Raw genomic sequence first — 26,419 nt, 5'->3', positions numbered from 1 at the left:
TAGGAGTATTCATTCTAAGGGGACTCCAGGCCTAGCATAATCCTGATCCGAAGGAACCCATCTCTAATGGTGAATTTTTGGCCCTGGGGCAACTACATAGAGGAGAAATTGTTCTCAGCAATTTCGTTTTTCCAGGGTCACTCTTTGACCCCGAAGAGAGGGCCCCAATTCTTTCAGGCCTGGAACTGAAGTTCTGCCTATTTCACTATAAACAAGGCTGGTCATAGGTGTAGGACACATCTTTGGTTTTTTAAAATTAATTAATTTTTATTTAATTTATTAATTTATTTTTCACATTTATTGTGACTCGTATTAAAGAAGGAATTTTCCAGGGAAGTGGTACCTCAAGGAACTCTTTGTTCAAGACCCAAATGTAATGAAAGGATCTTCCCTCTTCTCACCACGGCTATTTGCGGTGTAAATGTTGGGGACTCTGTGCTTTTGTGCTGAGATGACTTTTCCTGATGACCTTGTAGGGTCAGGGCTCATCCTACAGGTGACTGTGGTCTTCCCTGCAGGGTGCCTGGCCCAGAGGTCACCCCTGGGAAGAGGCAGATCCTCAAACAGAAAACCAGAGTCTGGAAGTCTGGGACCTCTGCACCTGTCTGGGCTTCAGTTTTGTGAGTTTGGACTTCAAGGAATTTGAGAGAACGTCAGGGCTTCCTACTCCATTGAGTTAGTTTTCCTACTCAACTGGGACTTTTCCATGACATTTGGACTTTCTATTTCTAGAGGAGTTTTCTCCTTTAAACCTAGGAATGCACAGTCAGAAATTATAACCCAACCAGGGGTAAAGATGATTTGAGAGGGGGCATGAGGAATCACTGGTGGGATAGGTGTCCAAGGCTGTTTACCCTGGGTCTGTACTATGAACTTGTTTCATCCTGTGCTGTTTCAGGAGACCCTTAGCCCCTCTCACGTCTTTCATCATCATAAATGCTTCCCTGAACACCCAGCAGCCTCCCTGTTGAAGTGTCCCCAGTCTGCCTTCAGGTTACACCCTGGGCCCCACTGAATGCGCATGAACTTTCATGTCATGGGGGCTTATTGCATACATATTTCTCACTCTCCCACTCCAGTCTCTTCTCACTTGACTGGGAGTCTTCTCAGGCACAGGCCTAATTCTTTCAGGCTTGGAATCAAGTATTTTCTTTAATCCCTGTTCCAGGACTGTTTTAAGTAAGAACCTTACTAGGATGCAGTGTATCCGTGTGTTTGCTCATTATCCCCTTCCCCTGAGTATGCCTCTCTCCCTTAAAAAAAAATCTCACCAGTTCCCTCAGGTCCCTTTTGGGTCCTCTACTTCCAGAAGGCCACCCCAAGTCTTTCCCTCCCCAGAACTGAAAGCACTTTCCCCCCAGTGATCTTCTGGCAATGAATCACACACATGCCTCATGACCTACTCCAGTAGTCATTTTATGGTGCGGGTAATGCCCACTGCACTTACTCAGCCTTGCTAATTTGGGTGCAGGGCAGAAAACTGCATCTGCACAGTATGTCTGTGGGATACTAACTCTCTTCTGCATAGTGGCTTTGATTTGGGCAGACGTTTTTGTATCTATCACCCATGTCAATATTTTCTTTCCATGAAAGAAATCTGGCTGACCTTCAAAGGATGAAGATTTCAGACTTCCCTGGGAAGCCAATACAAGTGAATTCACTATCAGATTTTTTAAAAATAAAAATGGAAGATAATTAAATACAGTGTAGTTGTAAAACAGATTTCATTATGTTCTACATCACTTCATAAAATAAGCATAGTTTCCATTCTTCCACATGACTTTTTCTGTAGCATTTTTATCACAGAATGACTCCCTGAAAACTCAAGTAAGAAACATCAGGCCTACTTCTTAATAAGCACTTGCTCTAAAAATAAGGTGATAATTAAACATTCTGAGATGGAAGGCTGGTTGGATGAAGTGCTGTGCCATCAGACTAAAGCATGACATTCCAGGTATCATCAGATGAAACAAACATGCAAAAAAAAAAAAAAATCCGTCAGGGAGACCATCTTCTTCCTTAGACAACAAATGTATTGCTTAGCCAGAACCGATCAGTTAGTGTGAATACAGTTTTGAGTAGTGTGACATTCTCGAGTCCTGTACAACCAAACAGAAGTCTACCCATCTGAGTCAATGGTAGCTTATCATTTGGCATCTGAAAATTTCATATTTTGCTGGATCTGACCCCAAGGTATAGGAAGAGACACAGGGCAGCAGCCAGTACCCCTACTTATACAGCTTATTGACTTAGAACAAAATAAGTCATTCATTCGTATTAGTCTGGTGGGCTAATTCTAAAGTCTGAGAAATTTTATTAATTGGAACTATTAAATTTGGGGCCAGGCTAGTAACACAATTTCCAAAGGAGAAACTCCCATTAGAGCAAAACGATCATGTTTATTCATTCTATTGTTTATGTTTCCCAGTAAAATTGATTCTCTCCAGGTTCTGTATGAGGATCAGAATCATCATCTAATATGTCATATTATTTTGTCTGTTTTAAAATGTTTATCAAGTTAATTCATGGACTCATGGATTTCCTCTAGTCCATGATTTCAAGGGTTTTGTGGAGAGATTTGAGAAAAAAATGGTACATTTCAGTAACATAAAAAAGGAATAGACTGTTTCTGGAGCTCCCGGAGTTCTTTTTGGTTCAACCACATCAGGTGTTTTTGTTGACAGTGACTTTGACTCACTGAAATGTGATAATCAACGACATTATCCTTGTGAAGTCCTCTGATGTTTTAATCTTTTTAAGCAGATAGTTTCAGGCAGGAATATTTTGTCCTTTGTTAAGTCTCTGCCCAGGGGCAGCCACCCACAGGAACCCTGCCAGCTACCACACAAAGGGTCTCTACTCTCACAGATTGCACGGGTCACAGGTGGCTTGCCATTCCTAGTTTGCAAATAAAGTGCATCTTGATAAATTAGGTTAAAAGTAGAGTGATCACAGGCTGAGAGCACCAATTCAGCTCTCAGCAGGTGCCAGTCAAGAGTGCCTTTTTGCAGGAGAAAGCCACCACCAGCCAGCTCTGCACCTGCTCCCCGGAAGAGGGGCCAGGTATTAGAAGGGCTGCCACAGAACTGACTCACCAAAATCGTTCATAAGCCGGATGTGGCTTTGTATCCTCTGTAATAGGGGCATGTTTGTTGCCATCTCAGCTCTACCTAACGTTATAGTACAGACTTTTTGTGAAAGGGCTCAGGGGAGCCCTATTTAATGGCTAAGTACCTGCACGGGTGCATTATCACTCGAATTCTATGGAGCAAACCCAACCCTGGCAGAACTGTTCTCCATGTCACAGAGGGAGACGAGAAAACACAGACATTTCTCATCACTTCACCTAATAGTTCAATCTTTTCCTTGAGGTCATGCTGCAGATGAGAAGTTAAATGAGAGAATGAATATAATTAAGATGGGGAACATGTTGAAAGAGTCTGGCAAAAAATGAGATATACCACAGTCTTCTTATTCACCAGATTTAGAAGCGGCTGGGAAGTCTTTCTGTAAGCCGTGAGGGGGTGTGCTCGATAGAAAAAGAACCCTGGAAAATCATGAGGTAGAAACACAGCAGGGAAACGAAGGCAGGCCCTCAATGCTCTGCAGGAACAGGTTTCCTCTTCTACGTAGTCATCCTGACATCCGTTCACTCGCAGTTCAAAGGTTATTGCAGATGGACAGAGAATCACTACAACTCTAACCCCCTTGAGGGGATCATTGAAATGTTTGGGAGAGGAAGTCATTTCAGGGCTATATTTCAAGGATAAATGGAAGTTACTGTGTGCAAGCATTTGTCTTCGATGGGGACGGGTGGTTAACAAGGTGACAGGAATGTGTGGGTGCATTTCCTGTTCCTGTTTCCTTCACTGACACCACACCCTCAGGGCGTCTCTGGCTCCTTGTGGGGCAGGCGCTCTGTGCCGCCCTCCTCCGGCCTTCTTAATCCTGTCTACATGGCACCTGCCCCACGGAGGAACCACCTGTCCTGTAGGGGTGGGATTGGGGCTGTGAGAGTTTGCTGCAGAGTGCATTAAAGTAAGGGAGGAGAGTCACAGAATGAGTTTTGAAAGGTTGGTTGGCATCAGTGTCGACTTCAAGAAAAAAACTCTCATCTCGCATGTTTGTTTTTGAGAGTGGATGGAAATCACCTCTTACCTTATTTGAAAGACTCATGTGCATTTTAGAGAAGCAATTTTTTTCTAGCTCTGGACTATATAATAAGAAAATATTATTATTGTTTCTGTTTATTACTATAATCATGCAAGTTCATTTTAACATTTACTCTTTATTGTGTTGTATGAAGTACCTATGTAATGCAAGTATGTACTGTACTAAAATACCCATATCTCCAAAGAACATTATGTGGTGTAGCCCACAGTCTCTGCAGAAGCGTCATGAGTAACCTGTGCCTTTACACTCGCCGATCGGTCGCTGGCTGCTATGAAAAGTTTAACAGGTGAAGACAAAAAGAAAATACAGCTAAAGTATGAATACACTTTTCCAAACATACACATGTGCAGCGTACAAGGGAGTCACGTCCAATGACGACATTTGCTGAAGTATCTATAAAATGTAGACTCTGCAATAAAAAGCCAAAGGCACATAAAAATATATTTTAACTTTAAAAATAACTTAGTTACAGTAACACTTTGCTTGTGTCTTACCAACATGTTGCCGACAGTCAAAATTCCACAAAATCAACATATTATATAGAGATATATAAGAGCTACAAGAAAACCCCCCAAGCCCATAAAGTTGTTCAAGTGTGAAAGCAGAGAAAAGTTTTAACACTGAAGAATCTGCTATGGTGAGCCCAAACAACATAATATAGAAAAGAGTCTAGAAAAAAGGCGTAGGTGTTAAATTAATTTTGATTTCCTCTTGCTCAGAAAATGCCAGAGTACTGTCAAGTTCCTCACTGTGACTTGGCAGCCCTTCGTAGGCAGTGCCCATCCTCACCGAGCCAGGTTCCTAGGTGTCTACAAACAAAAAATGTGAGCTGAGCATCAGCCATGTCTGCTGAAAATGGGTTCTGACCGACTGACTCACTTCCTCTTTTTGCCAGGTCTTTTTTTTTTTTCTTTAACTGTTTTTGCAAATTGGGTATAGAAGGTAAAAAAATACTTTGTAGGAACATTACTTTAGAAAACCCATCACATAACTGCAAATAGCCAGTGAAGCTCTTCTCTTTGACTGTGGTTCATTGTTGTTGAGTGTTTTGTTTGGTTGTTTGTTTCATACCTTTCATTCCAGAGAGATTGCTGGAGGTGTCCTGTTACTTATTTTTATCCATGACATTCAGCACCTCATCCAAAAATGAGGGCCCGAGATCGAGCTGCAGGGAGAGGAGGGAGCCCGTGAGATCAGAGAGGGACTCCTCTGATTTAGTCTTTTCCTTGACCAGCTCGCACGGGGTGGGGTGGTCAAACATGTCCTCAGCTGGCCAGTCGGGGTACTGTTCGGAGAGGCTGGAGGAGTGGCTGTCCCTGCCCTGGCTGGACTGCGATGCGGACCCGCTGGAGCCCCATGAGACATCTCCCTGGTGGACTGTCCCATTCTCCAACAGACTGCTTTTCTCAGGAGCCTTTTCCTCCATGACAGGCTCACAACTAAGCCTGGGCAGCTTTGCTGGCCCAAAGGACTCCTGTTTGGAATTAAATGTCACCGGTGACAATAAGGGTAACATGAGTGCTTGGGACCCTCCAATGGTCGGGAGGGAGATGGCGTTTTTGAGCACGGGGGAGGGCGTTTCTGTGAACACAGAGTCGGAGGTGCTGTTGGCCCGGAAGAACTCGTTATGCCCAGGGAACTGGCCCAGGTGAGCTTTCTCCTGGTTTCCAGGTAAAAGCTCGTAGTTTCCTTGGAGAAAGGAAATATCTCCAAAGACGTCGTGCTGGCCCTCTTTGCCGATGTGAATGGTGTGGCGAAAGTCTCCGAGGGGAGGGCTGATCATATCAGGAGACAGAATGTCCCTCAGTTTAAATTTCTTTCCTTTCTTGTTATTGGCAGCTTTCAGGTAAATTGGGGTCTTGGCTGGCATTTTGGAATTTGAGAATGTCACTTTTGCAAAAGGGAAAAAGGGCCACTTTCTTCACAGAGGTTATATGTTCCCGACGATCCTTTCCGATAGGAACTGTCACACCATTTTCCTCAAGTAGCTTCAGAAGTGGCCGTGAAAGCAGGTGAAGGTTGGAGAGACCCTCCTGAAGTTACAGCCAAGTGGGGCTTTCTGAGGAGCGGTTACCACATCCAACACCTTCCACAGCCTGGAGAGACCTGGAAAAGGAACCAAGGCAGGTTAGAACCACCCTGCAGGGCTCCCTCGGGCAGGGCCGGTTCCCATCTGAAGCCAAGTTGTTTCCCTCCATGAAGCAGGATAAAAGTGCAAATCATAACAAGGGTCTGCACATCTTAATCGTACTTCAGGGGAAAAGAGGAAAAAGAAAAAGAAGAGAAAGAGAGATTAAAAAGTGCCAAACCTACGTCATCAGTACTTTTTAAACATGGCCACGGGCAGAATTTTCTATGCACATCTAAGATATTAGTCCTTTTCCTTTATTATAAGGGCTCTGATAGCACTTGACCAGAGTGATCTCGGCTCCTTACACACAACTAAACTTGTCTTAAAACATATTTTCTCTTTTGCTTTGGCATTCGCACTAGCAAGACCAATATCGTGTTGTTGGGTTTTGTAGATTAAAAAAATTAATGCAATAAAATGAATAGTCCTGTAAGGAAAGGGGTTAGAAATATTTACCAAGTGCCTGTGGCTATATTGTATGCTAGTGTCCAATAAAATCTTCATGAAATGCATTCTTACCGATGAGAAAGTTCTAAGATTCAAAGTAAAAAAGACAACAATTTAAAGAAAACACTCTTTCTCAATAACAGCTGATAAAGGAAAGAACAGGAGCTGGGATCAGGCTGTGGCAGAAAGAACTGTGCGGTCCAGGGTATCCGGGCTTGGAGGCAGTTCTGAGATGGAAGAAAAAGAACAATGGGCTTCTTGTCACAGAAAGAAGTGCAATCAAACAGAATAGGCTGGGTCTTCACTTGGAAATCCTCTTGAAACACTGACTGATAAGTTTGTATCCTCTCCCTGGGGCAGGGAGAACTCCCAGGGAACCCGTGATCGGCCCCCAGGTGTTAAAGCCTTTGTGGGCAGAACATGTGATTTGCTTCTAGCCAACAGCATTCAGCAAAGGGGATGGGACGCCACACCTTGATTAGGTCCCATCTCAGCAAACTGGAGGGGGACTCCCTTTATTGGTTTTGAACTATGCTGAGAGATGGCCTGCAGGGATGAATTCTGCCAATAACCTAAGGGAACCCGGGACTGGATCTTTCCCCAACAGTTCTGACACATGGTTCACATCCTGAGGAGACCAGGGAGCTAAGGCCCTGCCCACATTCCCGACCCACAGAAACCGGCAGGCATTAAATGGGTACTGTTGTAAGCCACTGCACTGATGGAGATCTGGAAGCTAACCCAGTCTCCCTGCCTAGGCTGCATGACGAGATTAGAGGTGATGAGCTACCAGAAGGTTTGGGGGCTCTCATTTTACAGATGAGAAATCTTCATCCTTGAAAAGAACCCTCCAACTCTCCGGTCACATCAGCTGCACACTCTCCCGCTGAGGGAATTCCTGCAATGGCTCTGCCGTGACCCATCCCTAGCCACAGGGCAAGTAAATAAAGAAATGCTCCTCAGGGTGGGTGAGACAGTGGCTTGAAGAGAGCCACACTTGCTTTGTAGCAGCTGGAGGCTGGCTCACGTCGGCTCACCACTCTTTCAGCATGAGTTTTAAATTCATTTCCCTGCAGCAGGTGGCGAGAACCGTGTCCCAGCACCCATGGGCAAGGTGACAACCGGCTCTGTTGGGGAAGCCACTTACACCCAGGCCTGAGAGGGCAGAGACTGCTGAACTGGAGAGACACATCCCACGGGCTGCCAACGCGGGGAGGAGGCCGAGGCAGCAGGAGAGAATCTGCACCCAGAGTGGGCCAACCTCAAAGCTGCCAAATAGAGCCCTTCAGCCACCATCTCTGGATTTCTCTTTACTCCCAACTAAGGCTCTGGCTCAGCCTCCCTGAAGTACTGTGTCGTGGCCACAAGGACAGGCCTGGGGAGTCTACTTGCCCATTTCAGGTTAGAGATGCATGGAGACTGCTATTCAGAGAGACACTTGGTACTGAGAGAAAAGACGGGGAATTCAATCCCAGGAAGACATTCTCTCTCATAGTTGTAATTCTCCTGTGGGTCTCCCAGCAATAAAAGCTTAAACACTGGGTCTTCCTGCTTCCACCTCAGAAGTTCCTTCCCCTGTAAGTGCACCACAGCCTAGGGCCCCTGCCACCTGGGGGTGGACGGCGTTGCCCTCTGCCAGTCGGGCCCAGCGCCACAACTGCCTGTAGGAGCAGCTGGGGAGCCTCCTGCGGAAGTTGGGAGCAGCCCTGAGGGACAGCTGCCCACTGGAGTGTCCTCCCACATACAGTCGGGAGGGTAGCTTCCATGGAAAGACATAGTGTGTCCACCCCCACTCAAGGGCATGCAAGGGCTGGCTGCCTGTGGTCAGCTGGTGCTGCCAGGGTTATGCAAGGCCAGAAACTGAGGCAGGCCGTGTCCCATCATTTAGACAAATGAAAGGCTGTAAAGTCGCAGCAGCCAGGGTGCAGTTCTCTGCCTCTCTCAGGGTCACTCACGTTCACCCGTTACTGGAACGGCTGGGGACTAGGGACACTGTGGAGGGAAGTGAGGGAGGGGGAGAGAAAACGCCTGCAGTAGTCAGAATGCTCCAGGAACACCCAGTCCGCTGTCCCTGCCTGGCCACGGGTACCTCAGACCCCTTGGCAGAGGCTTGCTTGGCCTGGTAGAAGCTGGGTTTTAGGTCAGTGGCATGGAACCAAAGGTGGCAAGGAAGTGACAAAATATAGAGGAAAAAAGCAGGGAAAAGGCTAGTGAGTGCACACTCAGTAAGCTGCTGGCAATGAGATTCTGGAGAGTGGGGAGGAAAGAACAAATCTTAAAAGGCATTTTCCTTTCTACAAATATTTACATAGTGTTTACTGCATAATAAGGACATAGGCTTCTAGATTTTGGAAACAGTAATTTGTATTGAACTTTCTGCTCTGTGCCAGTGCTAAGAGCTCCCAAACACACTGGATGCTTTTTAAAGAAGGAATTGGGGCAAAAATGTCAGCTTTACAGGCTTAGATAAGTGGATGTTTTGGATGTGATACAGGGGCGAGAATATCTGAGAGCTCTGACCCTAACCCCTGGATCTTATCTGTTATCTTTCTCCTCCAGCCCAGGGCCAATCAGGCTTGATCACAGGAGCGACAATCCATCCAATGATATCTTATGCTGCCTGCTTCCGCCCCTCCATTCTGAATACTCTGGGCTCCCTCGCTTATCAGTCAGTGGACCTCCATGCCTGCTTCCTTCCCAGGCTGACTGCTCTCAGTGTCTTCGCTGCCATCTCTCACGCAGAAACCCAAGGGGCAGTTTCTTCATCGGTAACAAAGTGGCTGGGCCTGGAGCGGGTATGTATGTGTCTCCTGGGAATCACCGACACCGAATACCACAGTAAATGTTTACATAGTGGGCACTGCTCCAACCTTTGACATGTACTAACTCACAAGAACTCACGAGGCTGCCACACTGTTCACATCCCCATTTTATAGCTGATGCACTGAGGCGCGGACGTTGAGTCACTGTGCCCAGGCCATGTGGCAACCAGACACCAGGCCAAATGGCCAGGCTCTAAAGTTTGAAGTCTTGACATTTAATGAGCACACTCCCTGGGAATTCAGTCAGCTCCCAAAGTATGAAGGGGTTGCATTGCAAAGCTGTTATTAAGACACAAGTGTGTGGTAAGACAGCGGGTGATGAGGGTGGGGAACAGGCCTCACACCCAGCAATGGCATTCGCTGGAACAGGTCTACCCTCCATGGAAGGTAGCAACACCTACCAAAACTGCAAAGCTCATGCCTTGGGCCCTGGAATTCCACTTATGGACATTGATGGGGATTTATTCAACATACGTGCTTGGGAAATCATATATGTATAAAGTTACCAGTCCAGCACAGTTTGTAACAGCCTACAGCTGGAAAGAACCTGTCTACCGATATATAGATTAAGGTGAATCCATACGCAAGAATATTACACAGGTCTAAAAAATGATGAAACAGATCTTTCTACACTGACATGGAAAGACCTTCAAGGATATATGTCTTTGCAGGGAAAAAAGGTAGGTGCACAAGTGTGTCCACACGTTTGTGTTGGCTGGTATGTCTGTGAAGCACCTCTGGAAGCACACAAGTAGCGTGATGGACCACAGGGGCAGGAAGTGGATGGAGGGGGTGAGGGTGAGAGAGAAACTTGTCACTGTGTAGCCTTTTATGTTTTGGGATTTTCCAGTGAATTAGTTACTTTTTAAAAAAAGATAAACCAATGGGTTGCCTAGGGCTCAGACTGCACTTGCTTGCAGAGCCAATTTTATACACTAGCCCTGAAAAGCCTACTGAACCCAGAAGTTACTGACACAAGGACACTGGAGGAATGGCCACCGCAGGGTGTCCACATGGAGGAAAGCGCAGGCAGCTGGGGGCCCTAGGGCTTGGGCACACAGCTCTTTGGGAGGTGGCCAGTGACACAAATAGGCAACGTTTTGTGGTGGAATGATCCTAAATACCACAACACAAAAATCTTGTCCCTTCTTGCTGTCTTCAGAAAAGGAGACTTGGGCTCTAGGTTACTGGTGAGTGACTACCGTGGAAGTACATGGAGTAAAGAATGAATCAGAGTGGGACTACCTGAGTCAGGGGGACATTCCAAATCTTTGCTCTTTGCCCCCCAAGGAAGGATACTCTTGTTATGGTGGTGGAGGGAGAAGAGAAAAGGAAGAAATAAATTCAAAGGGCTTACAGGACAGAAGCGAGTTGTTAGAGCAGAAGCTGGTGAGCAAGCCCTCGTGGGTATTTCGTAGGTCAAATAGAAAATCTCTAGCCTTCGTGTTTCAGTTGGACTTGACCCCATCAGTAACTGTCAGGTACTGAGCCATCCTAGGGTGCTGCCCGCCCACACTCGGGTCTCTCCTATTCTCTAGCTTTCTTTCGTTGCCATAATTCCTCTACTCCTACTACCTTTCTCAAATTGAAATAAAAAAAGAGAAAAAAGGAAAGCGGGGAGGGAGTGAGGAAGAAAGGGAAGGAGGGAGGGAAAAAGGAAAAGGACGGGAGAGAGAGAAGAAATAGAAAGAATCTTCCAATGTGTGGCCCTTTCTCAACACCCCACTCCTTGACCTTGAAATCTGAACTCTCCGCAATCATTACTCCCTTTCTCAGAGTTCTTGGTTAACTGTTTGTTCCTCTTTCTCCCCCTTAGATGACACTCAAGATAATATTCACCTGGGAAATTAGATGCCTCTGAAAACAAAGGTCCCAGTTCCTGGCACTGGAGAGAACAGATTCCCCAACAAAAGGGTTCAGTTCCCCAGTCAATTGCTTGTCACCTTCTATTAAGGTCAGAGAGATTGTCCGGCATATGTGCAGGCATGGAAGTCCAGCTGTAAGTGCAGACTTCAGCTTACAGGAATTTGTGAGAAATCCCAGGTTTCCGAGACACAAAAGGGCTGGAGAGGAAGTCAAAGCCAGTTTTGATAAGAAAGTCACAGTGCCCATGGTCACTCCTGACTAGGCTGGCCAATTCCAGTTTCTTACTGCTGACCGATTTAAGCCTAAGTGACAGCATTCATGAGAAACCACCTCAGCAATAATAATTCAATGAAGGAAAACACAGAAGTGGCCCTTTGTTTCATTTCTTTGTCATCCTTTTGGTGAACAGGGTGTTGCTGAAAAGACCAAAGCAGGGCAGTGGCCAGGAGGCGGGGAAAACAAGGGGAGAGGACAAAGTGACACACCAAAAACATCAGTTCCTCAGTTAACTTAAGAGCGGACTATTGGCAAATCACAGGGGTCTGAAGAAAAACAAAACAAAACAAAGAGATTGAGGTTTTCTTAAAAATTCCATTTATTTTAAGAAAGGAATGTTTGGTTTGTCTACTATTTGTTTTTAGATCATTCTTAGTGGAGAGAGAGGATGAAAAATGTTTTGCATCCTGCAAAATAGGTTGCAATGTTAATTTAAAACACACGTGTTAAAAACAGGGGCAGGTGGAGGGAGGGGGTGTAAGCATCCTCAGGGACCTACAGGCCTTTGCCTTTCTTCTGCTTGTGGGAAGTGAGCCTGCACCGGACTTCCCCTTTCTCATTGGTGGTCACATCCTTCAAGGACATCCTAGCCTCTGATCCCTTCTCACTGTCTCAGCGTTGTGCAATGTGCCCTTCTTCCTAGCTCCAGGACACAGCACCACTGTGCCATCTGGGCTCCAAGCAAAAATACTAAGTTATTCCCCCAAGAGTCCCTGGGAAGGACAACAAGAACCCTCCACCACCTGAAGCATCTTTGGAGTGTTTCTCTCTGCTGCCAACAAGAAGACAATTCCACTGTGATAAGCCCCAGAAAACGGGATTTGACCCTGGGCACCTCACTTTGGACGGAACAAAGAGTACCTGCACCATGCTCCAATGTGTTCTGAGGGGCTCCAGCAGAAGCAAAGGAACTTGGTTGTGACACATGAGAAACAGCTGAAGGAATACAGCAGCTTCAAAAAAGCCCAGATATGCGGGGGACATTAAGCTTCCGGGATCTGAAAGATTCACTTCCTGTAATGGAAAAGGCCTTAGCATTACTGAGCAGAAGCTACAGGGAAGCAGACTTTGGCTCCTCCAAAGGAAAGCCCAGGTTTCTGGAACAATGGGATGGTTTGCCACGGGGGAGGGGACAAGAATGGGGACAAGGGTCTCACAGGAGGCAGCAGCCTTGACTCTCTGAGTCCACCCGATGGTTGACTATGGGTGGTACTTACATACCTGTTCATTCTGAGTCTTCTATAAAGGAACACTATCACTGCTGATTTCCTTGTGTCTCATTCACCCATAAAACTGTTCACATACTTTCCCTAGAAGACTTTCCATTTGGAGATAGAGCTGTGTTTTCCCTGATATAAAGAGGACCAGCTAACCTTCAGTAACAGAAACAGTAAAACAATACTACAATAAGGGCGCTCATGCCAACCCTTGGCAAATCTCTGTGGGAAGGTTTCTCTGAATCATCCAAAGAATTTCAAAATTCAAGAAACAAACATCACAGTATTAGACATTCAACATTGAACTTCAATGAAAATCTAAGACACATAAATGTAACTAGAGAACATCCAGTGAACAGCGTCCTGAAGATGCTTTTCATATTTTCAGTCTGTTCTACTCCACCCATGAGAAGATAAGAAGATGCCTTTTCTATTTTTAGATTCTCATCCTCTCCTCCTGTCATCTAAGCTGAAGACAGAGCTATATGCCCAAAGACTGTAAAACTCCATTAGCTCAGGTCCCAGCTGCCTAACGATCATGCAAATGAACTTGCAGCCTGGCCGGGCAGACTATATTTTATAGACCCATTCAGAAAGTCTGTGATATATCTCACCTTCAATTATGTATAAATAGGCTTCTCATGTATGATTCATGAGAAGCTACAGCTTGTATTTATTTTTCTTGTACAACCCTGACTATATAGAAACCCACAAATACCATATGGGAGACTCACTGCTAATCTGCAAACACTCTTTACATTTATAGGATCTGATTGTACTATTCAAAAGACTTTTTAGAAGCAAAATGGGAAGACAGAACATCCACCTCACAAAATACCAAGTCTGTACTTTTGCACAGAGGCCATTACGCCCTTCCTCCCCATTAAAGTGAGTTACTGGGAAAGGACTCAATGTGGACACTGATCCCTGGCAGAGGGACAGGTTCTCTCAAAATGCCTGGCTCATTCATCATGACTAGCTTGGCATGGACTCCATCAGAAGGAGCAAGGCAGGCACTCCAGCTTGGTGGATATGAGTCAAACAAGGCCATGACTGTGAATTGCTCCCACGTTCCATAACCAATAGCTCTCACTTTATTTGTGAAGCTCCACGACTGTATCAATAGAGGAAGGGGACCTGAAGTTTTCAGCAACTTTCAGCCAGGATATTCCTTCTAAACTCTGCTCAAAAGAGAGTAACTCATAAAGTTGCTTAGTTGCTCACCGAAAAATACAATACAATAAAATAAAATCTAAGTCAGCAATTATTCTCTGAAAACTCCAGCTCCGGCAACAGTAACACTGAATGATCCAAAATAACAGGTTTGACAGGTGTCCAGAAATTCAGGCTCTGGTCATGTGGCCCAAGCCACCACAGAAAGTGAAGTTCCTCATCCTTTGCCTTTATAGCATATCCTCAAATCTAGGCTTCCCTAGTGGGGTGAAGAGACAGACTTCCACGCTATGCTCCTCCCATCCTGCTAGGCCCTTCACAATCACCCATGTTTGTTCGATGGGCTGAAACCTGGCTTTTCCACCTCGTACCAGCCACTGGGTATGTTTGGAAACTGGCGGTGGCCATTCCACTCTCAATCCACCTCCATGGCAGGCTCCCCCGTGTCATCTGTACATAAATATGTGTCCACTGAGTGAGTGCATGTTCCCTCAGACTAGGCTGAGAGCTCTTCTATGAACATGAACTGGGTCTTATCCATCTTTTTGCCTCCCACAATGCATGGCACACAGTGAACATAAGACGTGTTTGAATCCCTGACCCCTGTTCGATCTTCCATCAGGAGAGATGAGTTGGTTTGCCTCCAGCTACCATTGTCAAGTCCGAGTCCACTGGGGCTCCGCTAGAAAGCGGTAAATTTGGAATGTCTGATTCTCTACGGAATTCACACTTGTGCAGAGTAATGGCTAACACTTCAGTGCTTGCTGTGGGCTAGGCAGTGAGTATCAGAACACACCTCTTAGGAAGCAGTCTTAGATTAAGTCTCAGGTCGGTCAGCCCAAAGGTGGAGAAGCTGGGATTTCAGCCACGGCTGGACTCCAGTCTGTGCTCGTAACTGCTGCTGACTGTGACGTGAGGGCTGCCATGAAGCTGGCTGAGAGTGGAATGGCCATTCCAGACGACCTGGCTAGAAGGCCGACAGCACCAAGAGGAAACAATATGCCGCAGTCTCAACGTTAATGAGAGGCAGAGGTGGTACAATGGCTTTGTCAGGAACCAAGAATGAGTATAATGGTCCCAGACACCAGCTCCTCCAACTCTAACTCAAGAAATCTTTTCAACGTTTTTGCTCTTGTCAAAAAGAACCTCAAAAGGAATTTCACTTTATGGAAAAGAAAAGCCAAGAGATTAAAATTTTGAAGTAATGAAAGGCCCCTGAGTCTCAAAGAGAAAAATAAACATCCTGTTCTTAGAAAAAGGCCCCAGTGCCGTTAATTCTTTCCCCAGAGGAAGCACGTGCACCGAGCTGCGTAAAACCACAGGGCTTTCACGGGGACAATGGCTCCCTTTCCTCACTGTGGACACTTCCCTTCCCTCCTGCCTTTCTAAAACTCAGAACCCTGTGTTCCTTACATGGATTGTCCCCCTGCCTTCTTACCATTGCCCCCTAATCAAAACATCCGCCAAGACTGCTCCAGTCGCTTCCTCCGGGAAGGAATTCTCTGACTCACCTCGTGAAATGCAGGCCCCGTACTGCCTTGCTTGCAGGTTTTCTGAGGGCTCCTGTAGAGCTGATATTTTTCTGTTACTTCCCTGTCCTCTGCTTTTGTCATTGTAAGTCTGGTATCTCCAGGTACGTGGTGAGCTCAGTAAGATTAAGTAGGCAAAGGTGCTATACTTAAGACCTGTTGATAAAAATCACCTACAGAGCCTCCTCTTCGGCTGTGAACACAAGAGCCCCTCAAAGGTTATTGATTAAGCCCTTTTCATTTTTCCTCTGCCCGTCCCTTAGAACAAGGGTCTGTGCATTACTGTAGGTAGGCATATGCCTCCTGTGCTCCCCTCCTCTTGGTACATGACAGAAGCCACCCAAAGCCCAACGCAGATATCATCACCAACTCCTGGCTCTGCCTTGTTTTCCAAGCCAAGTCCCATCGTTATGTCTCCTTCGCCATCCCACTGCCTCATTCTCGCTTGGTCTGTCTCCTGCACAAAGGCATTTGCCTCCCTACCTGTCTCCCAGCCTCCAACTTCATCTTCTTCCACTTTCTCTTCCACTCTGTATCAGAATGAGCCATCTAGCACTTTTTCACCCTTACAGCTGGGAGGTAAGACAGCTGATGAGGTTCACTGTAGCTGTCTTGGACCCATCTATCTCCGGCCAGTTTCTCCAAGGCCTCTTGAACTTGTATACAACTCAAACCTACCAACTATCACACCATACTGTAATCAGTACTTGTCTCCCCTACTATATTGCCTTCTTCAGGGCACAATGTAATTCACAGTTGGTACTGAATGAAGGTTTGTTGAATGAATGAACAAGTAAGCAAGTTTGAACGGGATTGCCTTGAATTTCTTCCTCTTCAACAGTACCCTGTCCTCCTGGAAATGCCAGGTGGAGTCTTTCTATGACTCCTACATGAAAAAACTAACTAAATAAAGTCATTTAACAAGGTGTTGAAGCCTCTTCTCAAGGCTTTCTCTAGTTTTTCCATCTGTAAGACACTTTAACCTTTCTCTGTCCATATGAGGTAAGAATTTAACAGCCTATCAATGCAAGCCACAGTAATTCTACAGGCTCTTACTGACCTTTTGTATGAAGGCAAAGAATATTTGTTGATTTGAAATAAAAATTACTTCTACCCATGACTGCAATGTGCAATACAATCTGAGAAAGACAGGCGAGAAAAATTTCACAATACATTCCCCTGAATGCAGACTCACTAGTTATGTGCAAGTCACCCTTAGGGAATGAGGTCCTGGAGAAACAACGAGCTTCCTCTCTTGACCTCTCCTTTCAAAAGGAAGTGAGTTAAGAGGGGAACTTGGATTATTTGGCATAAGATGTACAAGGGAAGCTCAAGAAACTCTAATGGACATTCTATGGAAAGGGTTGTTTTCAACATCAGTGTCCGACTGGCACAGGTTAGGTTCTTGAAGACAAACACCTATCCCATGAATGACCGCCTGAGCAAACAACACCGGCTAGGCCTCAGGGAGGCAAGGACTGGGCCAGAACTGGGGCCAGCCCTGTAGGATCCTTGTAGAACTCCAGACACACAGGGGTGCCAGTTATCTCCTGTGTAAGTGGAGGCGATTATTACCCCAAACCTGCCTATCTCACAGGTCGTTATAAGAGCTGACAGTGAAAATCTTCATACCAATAAAGTGCTATGCAAACACAATGCATTACCTTTATCCCAAATGAAGAACCAGAACATCTACTGAAATACTATCTTTCATCAATGTTATCAATCAATAAAATGCTTGTAGATGGGGCCAAAATGGTTTTGTGTTTGCCCTGTGAACAATATCCACAATTGGAAGGGATTCCTACCCTCCAGTTTGATCAGAGGGAAATTCCTTCTGTCGACAAAACTCAAGGCTAACGTCTATGCTGTACAAGCTTCCTTTATCTCCAGGGGCAATTCTTCCAGCCTTGAGAACAAATGGGACTTCTCCGAGTTAGGAAAATTACAACTAACCATTATTGGTCAGATAAAGAAAGTTTAAGAGCCTATGGTTAAGGTTCACGAGGGAGGGAAGATATGAGAAGGAAGTCTAAAGCAACTCAGAGTTAATCAGGTTGAAGGAAGGGAGGCCCATCACAGGAAGCTTTGCCACGGAGTCTGAGATTGTTGTGGAAATTCTATAGGGAAGGGAAGGAGGGAAAGAAAGCAAGCATCCTGCACTAGGAGGGGAGTTAGGGAAATAAATATCCTCTACTCCACGTCCCTAATTTAAGGTAGCGTCGCCTGGCATGCGCATGTAAACTACATGTGCACACAGAGAAGAGACACAGTCATAGACTTGTGCTTAAGATTTACTTTAACTTAATATTACAAAGTGCTTTAGGACAGTGGTTATTCACACTGTGTTCCCTGGAACCCTAAGGTGTCAAGCAAGGCACCTCTGGGACACTGGTGAAGGGCAGGAAGACTTAGAGGTAATGCCAACCTCCTTACCCGTCCCCTCCCTCTTATTTAACCAAAGAAATCCTGCTAATGCCTGTTAATATACTGGGATTAAAATTTTCTTGGTTTTCCTTGGGCTAAATAAATAGATAAATAAATGAAAGAGAACCACAGCAAGAAGGAAAAACCATTCATTCATTCTCGTTCTCTCTCTGACTCTTAGGGCCTCAGTTTTGTCATGTCTGAATCACGGTGGGGCTGAAATAAGGACCTGTCTGTCCATCATGAAATGGCAGGGTTCTATGTTTGCAGAGACATCAGCTTCCAGGGAATTTTAAGAAAAAAATATGGTACTTCTTAATAAAGCTAAGGCTATCCTTAGAATCAAAATGCCTTTTGCCAGCCTTTTTCACCATCTCTGCCGACCCTTCCTGGTACGAAATTAAGGGCCGAGGGCACTGCCGGGGACTCTCTGGGAGCCTGTTTCCTCAAGCCTGTTTCCTCATCCATAGACAGGAATGGTGAATGTCTTCTTCAGGGGAGACAACACACATGAAGTCCTGTTGGGCACTGAGCAGACAATCAAGAGGAAGGGCAACTATTACTAATTCCTCTAAGAAACTAGAGCTGCATAAGGAACCAGACAGGCTGAAAGCTCACAGCGAGTACTACTTCCAACTTTATTTCTTTTAGACATTGGGATCTGAACACCTAAACTGATTATTTTAAATATAGTGTGAAAACCCCCCAAATGTTCTGGTTCCAAGTATTGGAACGGAGCCACCGCCACCCCTGAGATATTTGGCTGTGGAACTCCACCCAGCTGGCGGGCGAAGCACCACCTGGCCCCTCAGGTGAGTGCACAGCTTCAGGGCTTCTTCATGAGGAAGGTGAACAAAATCCAACCGTGAGCATAAACTTTCACTCAGCGAGAAGCATGCTTTGGAGACTGCCTTCCATGTGCCTTCATCTGGTCCCTAGCTAGTCACTCATATTCCATAACAAATATCTACTGAGGGCCTACTAAGTGCTAGACACTATTCTAGGAATTGAGGCTACGCCTAGGATACACTTACAGAGCTTACATCCAGTGTAGACAAAAGGTACACCAGTAAGTGGCTCCTACATGCATGGCTGAGGATTCTAGGCAAGCACTAGGAAGCACAATGACCCTTACTCTCTTCAGCACCTGGGCTGCCCAGTCTGTGCTCTAAGTGGACACGTGGTACTGGGCTGCCACAATTACAACTGGGCACAAGAAAGCTGCTGTGGAGGTTGCAACTGCCCAGCAAAGACTTCGAGGAAGTTCCGGTGGTGGCTTGATTTTCAGAGAACCTTAGATGATCATTATCAGGAGCGTCAAACCACTGGAGGGGCTTCCCCTTGCATCTGAATGTTTTGTACCCTGGCAAGGAAGAGCTTTACGACAGGACTAAAAAAGCTAGCTAAGTGATAACAATTTCTGGCTTGACAACACTAAGAAGACATTGCCATAGGCAGAATCAGATAATATGGCTAGGACTCCACTGTGCACTTTTTCATTAAGTCCTACTGTAAAAAAGATGAATGCCAAGATCACCTAGGTTTAGTCCCTACTCTCAGGGAGCCAGTGGTCTAACTAGGCAGCCACAGCGTCAATAAACAATAATTTAAATGCAGAAAGTGTTACAGGAGAAGGTACAAGGAAACAGCAAAGGAATTAAAGCAGTATAGAGCCGGGAGAAACTCCATCACCTTTCTCTGCATCCCTAACGCTCCTCCCCAGACTTCTTCCCCGAGCAGGGGACACAGCCAGCCCAGAGAAGGGCAGGGATTTGCCTGGTGACCTAGCTGGTGGGGTAAGCGTTTAGAGCCTCATCTCCAGCTGTGTTAAAAATCACTGTTATATGTCTGAACTGACCCCTGGCAGCAAAAGTTTTTTAAAATAAATAAATAAAAAGGAAAAGAAAGCAAATATATTCCAAAATGGCAAAGCCACATTTCACCAAAAATGCCTTTGCTTGTTTAAAAATGTGTGTAGCCTAAGTGATTATAATGGATTTGAACAGAACAGGTCTTTTTCACTAAACACACAGTGATCTATCTTGGGCACGATGTGTCTACAAATAGGACCTTCAAGTTGTCACCAGAACATGATGGATTCCCAACTGTGTAAGCTGTCTAAACAGAGGCCTGACTTTGAAGTTCCCTGCCTTCCACGCCGGCTCAGGCTGCTCTGCCAGAGATCTGTGCTGGTCTGTTTTTTCAACCCAGGGTTTTACATTATTATTAGTAAGGCTGCTAGGCTAATAGGTACCACTGATCCTGACTCACCGGATTCTAGAGCCAAAGATTATCTGAAGTCATCTAGGGCCAAATACCCCAGCTTGGAAATGAGACAGTGGCCCTGAGAGGTCAGTTGCAACTTGGGTCAGAGCTAAGGCCAGTCCCTGGGTGACTGTCTCTATTTAACGCTGCATTAATTTTATCGAATGGCAAGATGATGGGGGTATTTGCTGGCATCTTCTGGTGTGTCCTTATGGCTCCATTCCTGCACACCTGGCGGTTCTCTAAAATGTCCTTGGGAGGCTCCCGTTCTGTGGGGCAGACTGCAGGGTGTGGCTTCTGCCTGGGGCTCAGGGTTCCCGGAGTGTTGCCTGCCAGACTAGTCCTGCCAGCTGCTCCGTGGGGAAGATGACTGGAGAGAGGCTGGACACTATCTCCCTGTGAAGATTCACTGCACACAGTGACGTGCTAAGTGCTCTGAAAAGTCCTGCAGAAAGGGACCTGAATCAAACTGGTTGCCCGAAGAATCCTTTTCTGATGGTTCAGGGCACACAATAGGCGGTGCTGTAGTAGCTGATGGCAGGTGTGTTATCCGACAAAGAACCAGGGGCTAGAAGGCTAGTGATGACTTTCTCAAATACGCAAGGAAAGCCCAAGTCACCGAAAATCTGGGTGTTTTTAAGTTTGCAATTTCATGATTCTGCTATTAATTCAAAACTTGGGCAAGCATGAAGGACCAAGCAAATCTTAGCTTGGAACTTATCAGCATTCAAATTCTTCAGTTGGCTGAGCTACTCAGAAATGGTACACTTCTAGGAATATCAACATTATGCTTCGTATTATAAAATTGTATGGTTTCATTTTAAAAATTGCTCTTCCACCAGAGGTACTGTCTACCATCACAAGACTGGTACAGCTTGGCAGTGAACAAGTATATCAAGGCCAAGGAGGTTTTTTTCCTCTTTTTAAAGAAACATACACAACTACTGCGACAGAACTATTTGGCTACTTATTTATTCTAATTTGTGGGATGCCATTTCATTTTGTAGCCTTAAAAGGGTGAAAGCAGAAGGAAGGGAGGTGTCTGAATGGAGGGCAGACTGCTCTAAAGCGATTGCCCTTGGCTTTGAGGCACCGGGGTTACGTCAAGCTATCCTTCCCAGAACCCCAACTTCAGTCTGAACACAGTCACCTGAGCAGCCTCCCACAGATAATCACAAACCCACAGTATCAAAGGCAGGGGAGGCCAGGCAGGTCCCCCACAAGTTACCCAGAGCATCCCTCCAGGTTTCAAAGGCCTCCTCACTCTATCTCTCACACCGGAAGCTTATCTGCTGGAGCCTGGGGTGTGAGCAGGACAGCGATGAGGCCTGACTCCTGTCAAGGATAGAATCTTCCTGCCCAGCTTCTGCCTGCCTCTTGCTTTCACTCTCTTGCTTTAGCTCATCCTGAAGCAACATCATTATGAAATATATATAAAATGTCACCCTAGCGCCAGGGACTGAAGAGCCATGCACTGCAGATGTGGTCACTAGTCTCAAGGAGGTGGCCATCCAAACTGCTTACTGAATGGTGCCACCCCTGACTTTCTAGAACTCTGAAGCAAGGATACAGTCTGTACTAAGCTCCACTTCATCCCTGGACCCTGAAATGCTGTTCTTGGCTGTGGCAGGGCTTTCGTGTGTGTTCCAGAGTCCTACGTTTTCACCTAGAGAAACACCTTGGTACAAATCAAACTGCTCATGTTAACTCCAGCAGTTTGATGCTGGATCCTCTGCAGGAGACTATTGCCACACCCGATGGGACTGAACTACCTTCAATGACAAAACCATTTTAATGGCATTCCCTAACACTGGAAATTACTGTCATCTTCCTTTGGGCCTGGTATTGTAAGATACAGAGTACTAAGAAATGAGTTCTTTGCCAGAGGCCAAAACCTCCAGCAAGAGTCAGATGTCATAAGCTTCCCTGTTCTTCCTCTGGGGTGCGGTATTTTGCGCAAGCTCAAACAAACCTGATTCTGCTCCTTACTTAGCTGTGTGACCTTGGCCAAGTTACTCAGCCTTTCTGAGCCTGTGTTGTCAGCTGGAAAATAAGAACAATACTATCTACCTCAAAGAGTACATGTGAATATTAATAATGAGCCAGAATTAAGCACTTAGGAAAACAACAAAAGCATCGACATTTTATTGTGCCTACTCTGGGCCAGGTACTGTTCTGAGTGCATTATATTTTAACTCATCCAATTCTCAGAGTAATATTAGTATCCCCATTTTATAATTGCTAAACTGAGCTACACAGGTTAGGCAACTTGCCCAAAGTCACACAAGTATTAAGTGTCGGTGCTAGGACGTGAGCCCAGGCAGCCTGACTTAGAGAGGTTTCTTAACCTTGAGATGTTTTCCCATCTCCTTACTCCAAAGAGGTGCTGACTTTCATGCGGGACTAGCCACTCATATTTGCACCTATTGGGTTGTTAAATTGCAAACAGGGTGGGGCAAAAGTAGGTTTACAGTGTATGTGAAAGTTTATTCCTGTGTTATTTATTAATTATTGTATCATTTTCCACTTGAACAACTGTAAATCTACTTTTGCCCCATCCTGTATAATCCTGTATATGTGTTTAGGTATGTTCCTTCCTGTGTACTTGGGGGGCAAGTTATATGACAGGGTCTGTCCTCAGTTTCCACACCTGTAAAACGCAGATATTAACAGTTCTCCCCACACAGGATTGTTAGAAATAAATGAGTGAATCAAGGTGAGAGGATAAGAAGAGTGCTTGGTGCTTAGGCAGGGTCCACGTAGGAAGGACCTGTAACATCCGAAGTCACGAACAGTGTGACATATTAGAAATCTGGGGCGTCAGAGCTTGGAAGGAGATTTTGCGGCTGGCTGAACCCAGTAGTTTCAAATGACACTGCTTGTTCTCTGGCAAACACACTGCATTTAAAAATAGATTTAAGTTCTGATTCAACCAATGAGTAAACAGGTCCACAGGTTTCCGGTTAGAAAGAAATCAGGCCAGGCCTAAATGAAATCAGACTGAAAGCAAGAATTTGAATAATTAAAATAATCAGAATAGTCCCGACATCTACTGGAGGCTTTTCAGGTTATGAATTGTATTCCACCTACTGGACAAAGGTTACGACTACTGGCCAAGGAGCCTTAAAAAATGTTTGTCCTGCTAAAAATCTTTGGGTGACGTGGGTCAAAAGCACTTTATCCCCGATGCTGTCGAACACCACGGATTTTAGAAGGGAAACAGGGAAGCTTTTGTGAACATGCTGGACATAAAACCACATTAAAGGAAAAGCTGTGGAGCAGAGAGCACAAACGAGCTCATGTGAGCACTGGGCAATAAATTTCATGGCTTTGTATTTGCTCAACTTGCACTGCATTTAAATAAATTCACAATAATAGGCAAAAAAGTAAGTGTGCAATGCTCATTGTTCTAGCTGTCTTTACATGCTCCCTTGGGATACAAAACAATTCCACTGCTCAGGTTTTGAGAGAAGGGGAAGCTCATCTCATTTCTTGTCTGTAGCTGTTCCCACAGCCGCAGCACCATGCTCCGATCACGGAATTCATCATCTAAACCTCTTGCAGATGATACTACTGGAAAGCTGAAGCTGCCACGGATCCAGAACTTCTTCCAAAGTTCCTATCTGCGAGCCCAGAGGCTGGTACTGAGTGCTTCACTCACTGAGTGAGGCCTATGGGGAAACCTCCATTCTTTGGGAGGCTTCATGAAGAACTGTTAACCCCTCCTTGGTTATACAGTCTTTACGATGATGACTTCACCTGTGACAATGCCAAACATTTCACAATTGCCAACTTACATCTGAGTGTTTAAGTCTACTCTGAAAAGAATTTGTCACACACATACCTGCATAGCTTACTCTTACTGCCAATAAGAGCTGATACAAACTACAGGTGGGGATCAAAGAACTGTCCAGAAAAGAAAATATGTTTTCTTGTAGCTAGATGAAAGATCTTTTCTAAATTAGAACATTACAGGAGTCTTTTAAATTGCCTTAGGGTTAACCCTAGGGGCATCAACAGAAAGGGAAGACTACAAAACTGGTTTTGCTATTCAAATGACATCCACTGCTCACCTAATTTTTGTTTTTTTTAAAGTCAATGCCCCCAAGAAACTTAGATCTTATGAGGCCTAAGAACTGGGGGCTGAGAAGGGAAGAAATCTTTGTCTACCTAACACATTCATCAGTTCCCTCCCCCCACCCAGCACCGCCCTCCCCAGAACCTTCTACACCCTCAGCAGACATCAGCACAGCAGCTACTCCCCAAATACACCAGGGCTGAACAATTCGTATTGCTGTACCCTCCTGACATTCCTGTTCCCGCCCTCATTTTAATTCACTCACTTTTTTTTTTTTTTTTTTTTAAACAAAATGTAATTACTTGACTGTCAGCCTGGGCTGCACTCTGGGGCTTTTACTCCTTTCAACACAGCTGCGCTCCCGGCTTTGATGCTGCTGTCCACGCAGCTTGTCCCAGCCACAGCCTGGCTCTCGGTAATGTAACATTCAAGTGCATATTTATTTTTAAACTGACCTCTCCTAGACTGTACAGTATAAAGGAGGTCCTGCCAAAAAATATGCTACTTTCTATTTATAAGATGAAACACATGCCTCCCAAAGTCGAGAGGGGGATGGAGTATAAGAATTCATAACGAAGAACTGAGTGGCCAGATCCATTCTTCCTCACATGTCTGATACTTGTGTCAAGGCACTTAGTTTCAAGAAGAAAGAAAAAAAAAATCTTGAAAACGCTTCAGCTGTTCGGAAACCACCGACAAAAAGAAAAAATTAATCAACTGCCAGATCTGCAGGTTGGAGCTCCGGCCACAAGTCTCCCTCCCCTAACCGTGAAAGTGAGGAAAGGGCACTCGGCGGGTACTGCCACCGCAGATCTGTGCGGCGCACCCATGTGCGGCCCTGGTGCGAGTCCACGATGGGAGGGGAGCGGTAGCCAGCCATGTGCGGCTTGTTCTCAGACGGAAAAATGCAATACGCTCCCAGAATGGCTGTCAATAGCTCGACGGGTGCAGTAAACGTGCAGCCCCACCCTGAAGAGTGGTGGGCTCAAATAGTGGATGTCTGCGCCCTGGTCGTGGCGCCCGGACCCCTCTCGAAGTACTTTATGTCCCCTTTTGTCCTTTGGACACCAGCTGGAAGGTGATGCCCTGGTCTCCTCACTCCCTGTGCGTTTCCAAGCCTAGTACCACGCGCACACCAGAAGCGGCCAGGGCCGCCGACCGGACAGACTCACAGACAAACAAGGAGGAAGGATCCGTGGGCAAGCAGCGACTCACCAGCAGCCCCCAAGGATCGCAGCCGCTGCCCCCGGGCCCGGCGCCCGGCTGCGGCGCCTACGAGGACGCACGCAGTCCTAGACTGTTACCCGCGGGTGGGCTGGCGCGGCGCCTCCTCACAGCATTATCTGCTCCCACACAGCGTGAAGGCGCCCGAGGCCGCTGGTCTCCCGGATCGCCCGCCTGTCGGACCCCGCCACTGCACTGGCTGCTGGAGACACTGCCTGGAGTGGAAGGTGTGAGCCAGACTGAGCGCGCGTCGGCCGGACTCGGGGACTAAACCTGGGAAGGGCGGGGCGGGGCGGGGCTGCTGCTCCGGGGGCGGACCGGGGCGGGGCGGGGCGGAGGGAGCGGGCAGCAGAGCCGACCCACCCAAAATCACTACCTGCGCGGTGCCTCTGGCCGGGCGGGCTGGCCGGGGTCACCCGCGGCTGGGCCTGCGGGCTCACGGAGGACAATGGGCACCCATTGTTACCTCCCCAGCTCCACCTCTAGGGATGTGGCTTCCCTCGGAGAAGCTGCGTTCAGCTCCCTCCTCACAAAGAGAGGTCTCAGAACGCTCGGTTCAAAAAGGGACCCCGGGGTGCGGTAACCAAGGACAAAGGGACTCCGCCGGCAACCCAGACACCTGCACTAATTGTGCGCCCACCTCTCCTCGTCCCAACAAGCCGACCTAGCCCGCAGAGGTTCCGGCGTGGAGGGCGGAGAAATAGCGCCACCTGACCGTGCTGCCCTTGCCTGGCTGCGGGTCCCCGGACCGCTCGGATCCCGGGCTGGGGGCGGAGGGTCGTGTTCGGTCA

At 46.4% G+C, this 26,419-nt stretch overlaps 1 protein-coding gene across 2 annotated transcripts; it reads right to left on the bottom strand.

Moving 5' to 3' along the window:
- Window positions 1-1,770: 1,770 nt before the first annotated feature.
- Window positions 1,771-25,880, bottom strand: CDC42EP3 (CDC42 effector protein 3). 2 transcript variants are annotated; one of them, XM_024553033.4, is made up of 2 exons: window positions 25,620-25,880; window positions 1,771-6,279 (listed from the first exon to the last, which is right to left on the bottom strand). In XM_024553033.4, exon 2 carries the CDS (start codon window positions 6,041-6,043, stop codon window positions 5,279-5,281), a length of 765 nt encoding a protein of 254 aa, XP_024408801.1. In that variant the 5' UTR covers window positions 6,044-6,279; window positions 25,620-25,880; the 3' UTR covers window positions 1,771-5,278. The 2 variants fall into 2 exon arrangements, with proteins under 2 accessions (XP_024408801.1, XP_053781025.1); XM_053925050.2 differs by lacking the exon at window positions 25,620-25,880 and adding an exon at window positions 12,577-12,794.
- Window positions 25,881-26,419: the final 539 nt, after the last annotated feature.

This window comes from Desmodus rotundus, chromosome 5 (genome assembly GCF_022682495.2).
Source record: "Desmodus rotundus isolate HL8 chromosome 5, HLdesRot8A.1, whole genome shotgun sequence".
In the NCBI taxonomy this organism is placed as follows: domain Eukaryota; kingdom Metazoa; phylum Chordata; class Mammalia; order Chiroptera; family Phyllostomidae; genus Desmodus; species Desmodus rotundus.
The sequence above is the reverse complement of the archived record's forward strand: the minus strand, read 5'-3'. Positions and strand labels throughout refer to the sequence as shown.

Coding starts and splice junctions, on each gene's coding strand:
- CDC42EP3 (XM_024553033.4), bottom strand. CDS start 6,043: ATGCCAGCCAAGACCCCAATTTACCTGAAAGCTGCCAATAACAAGAAA.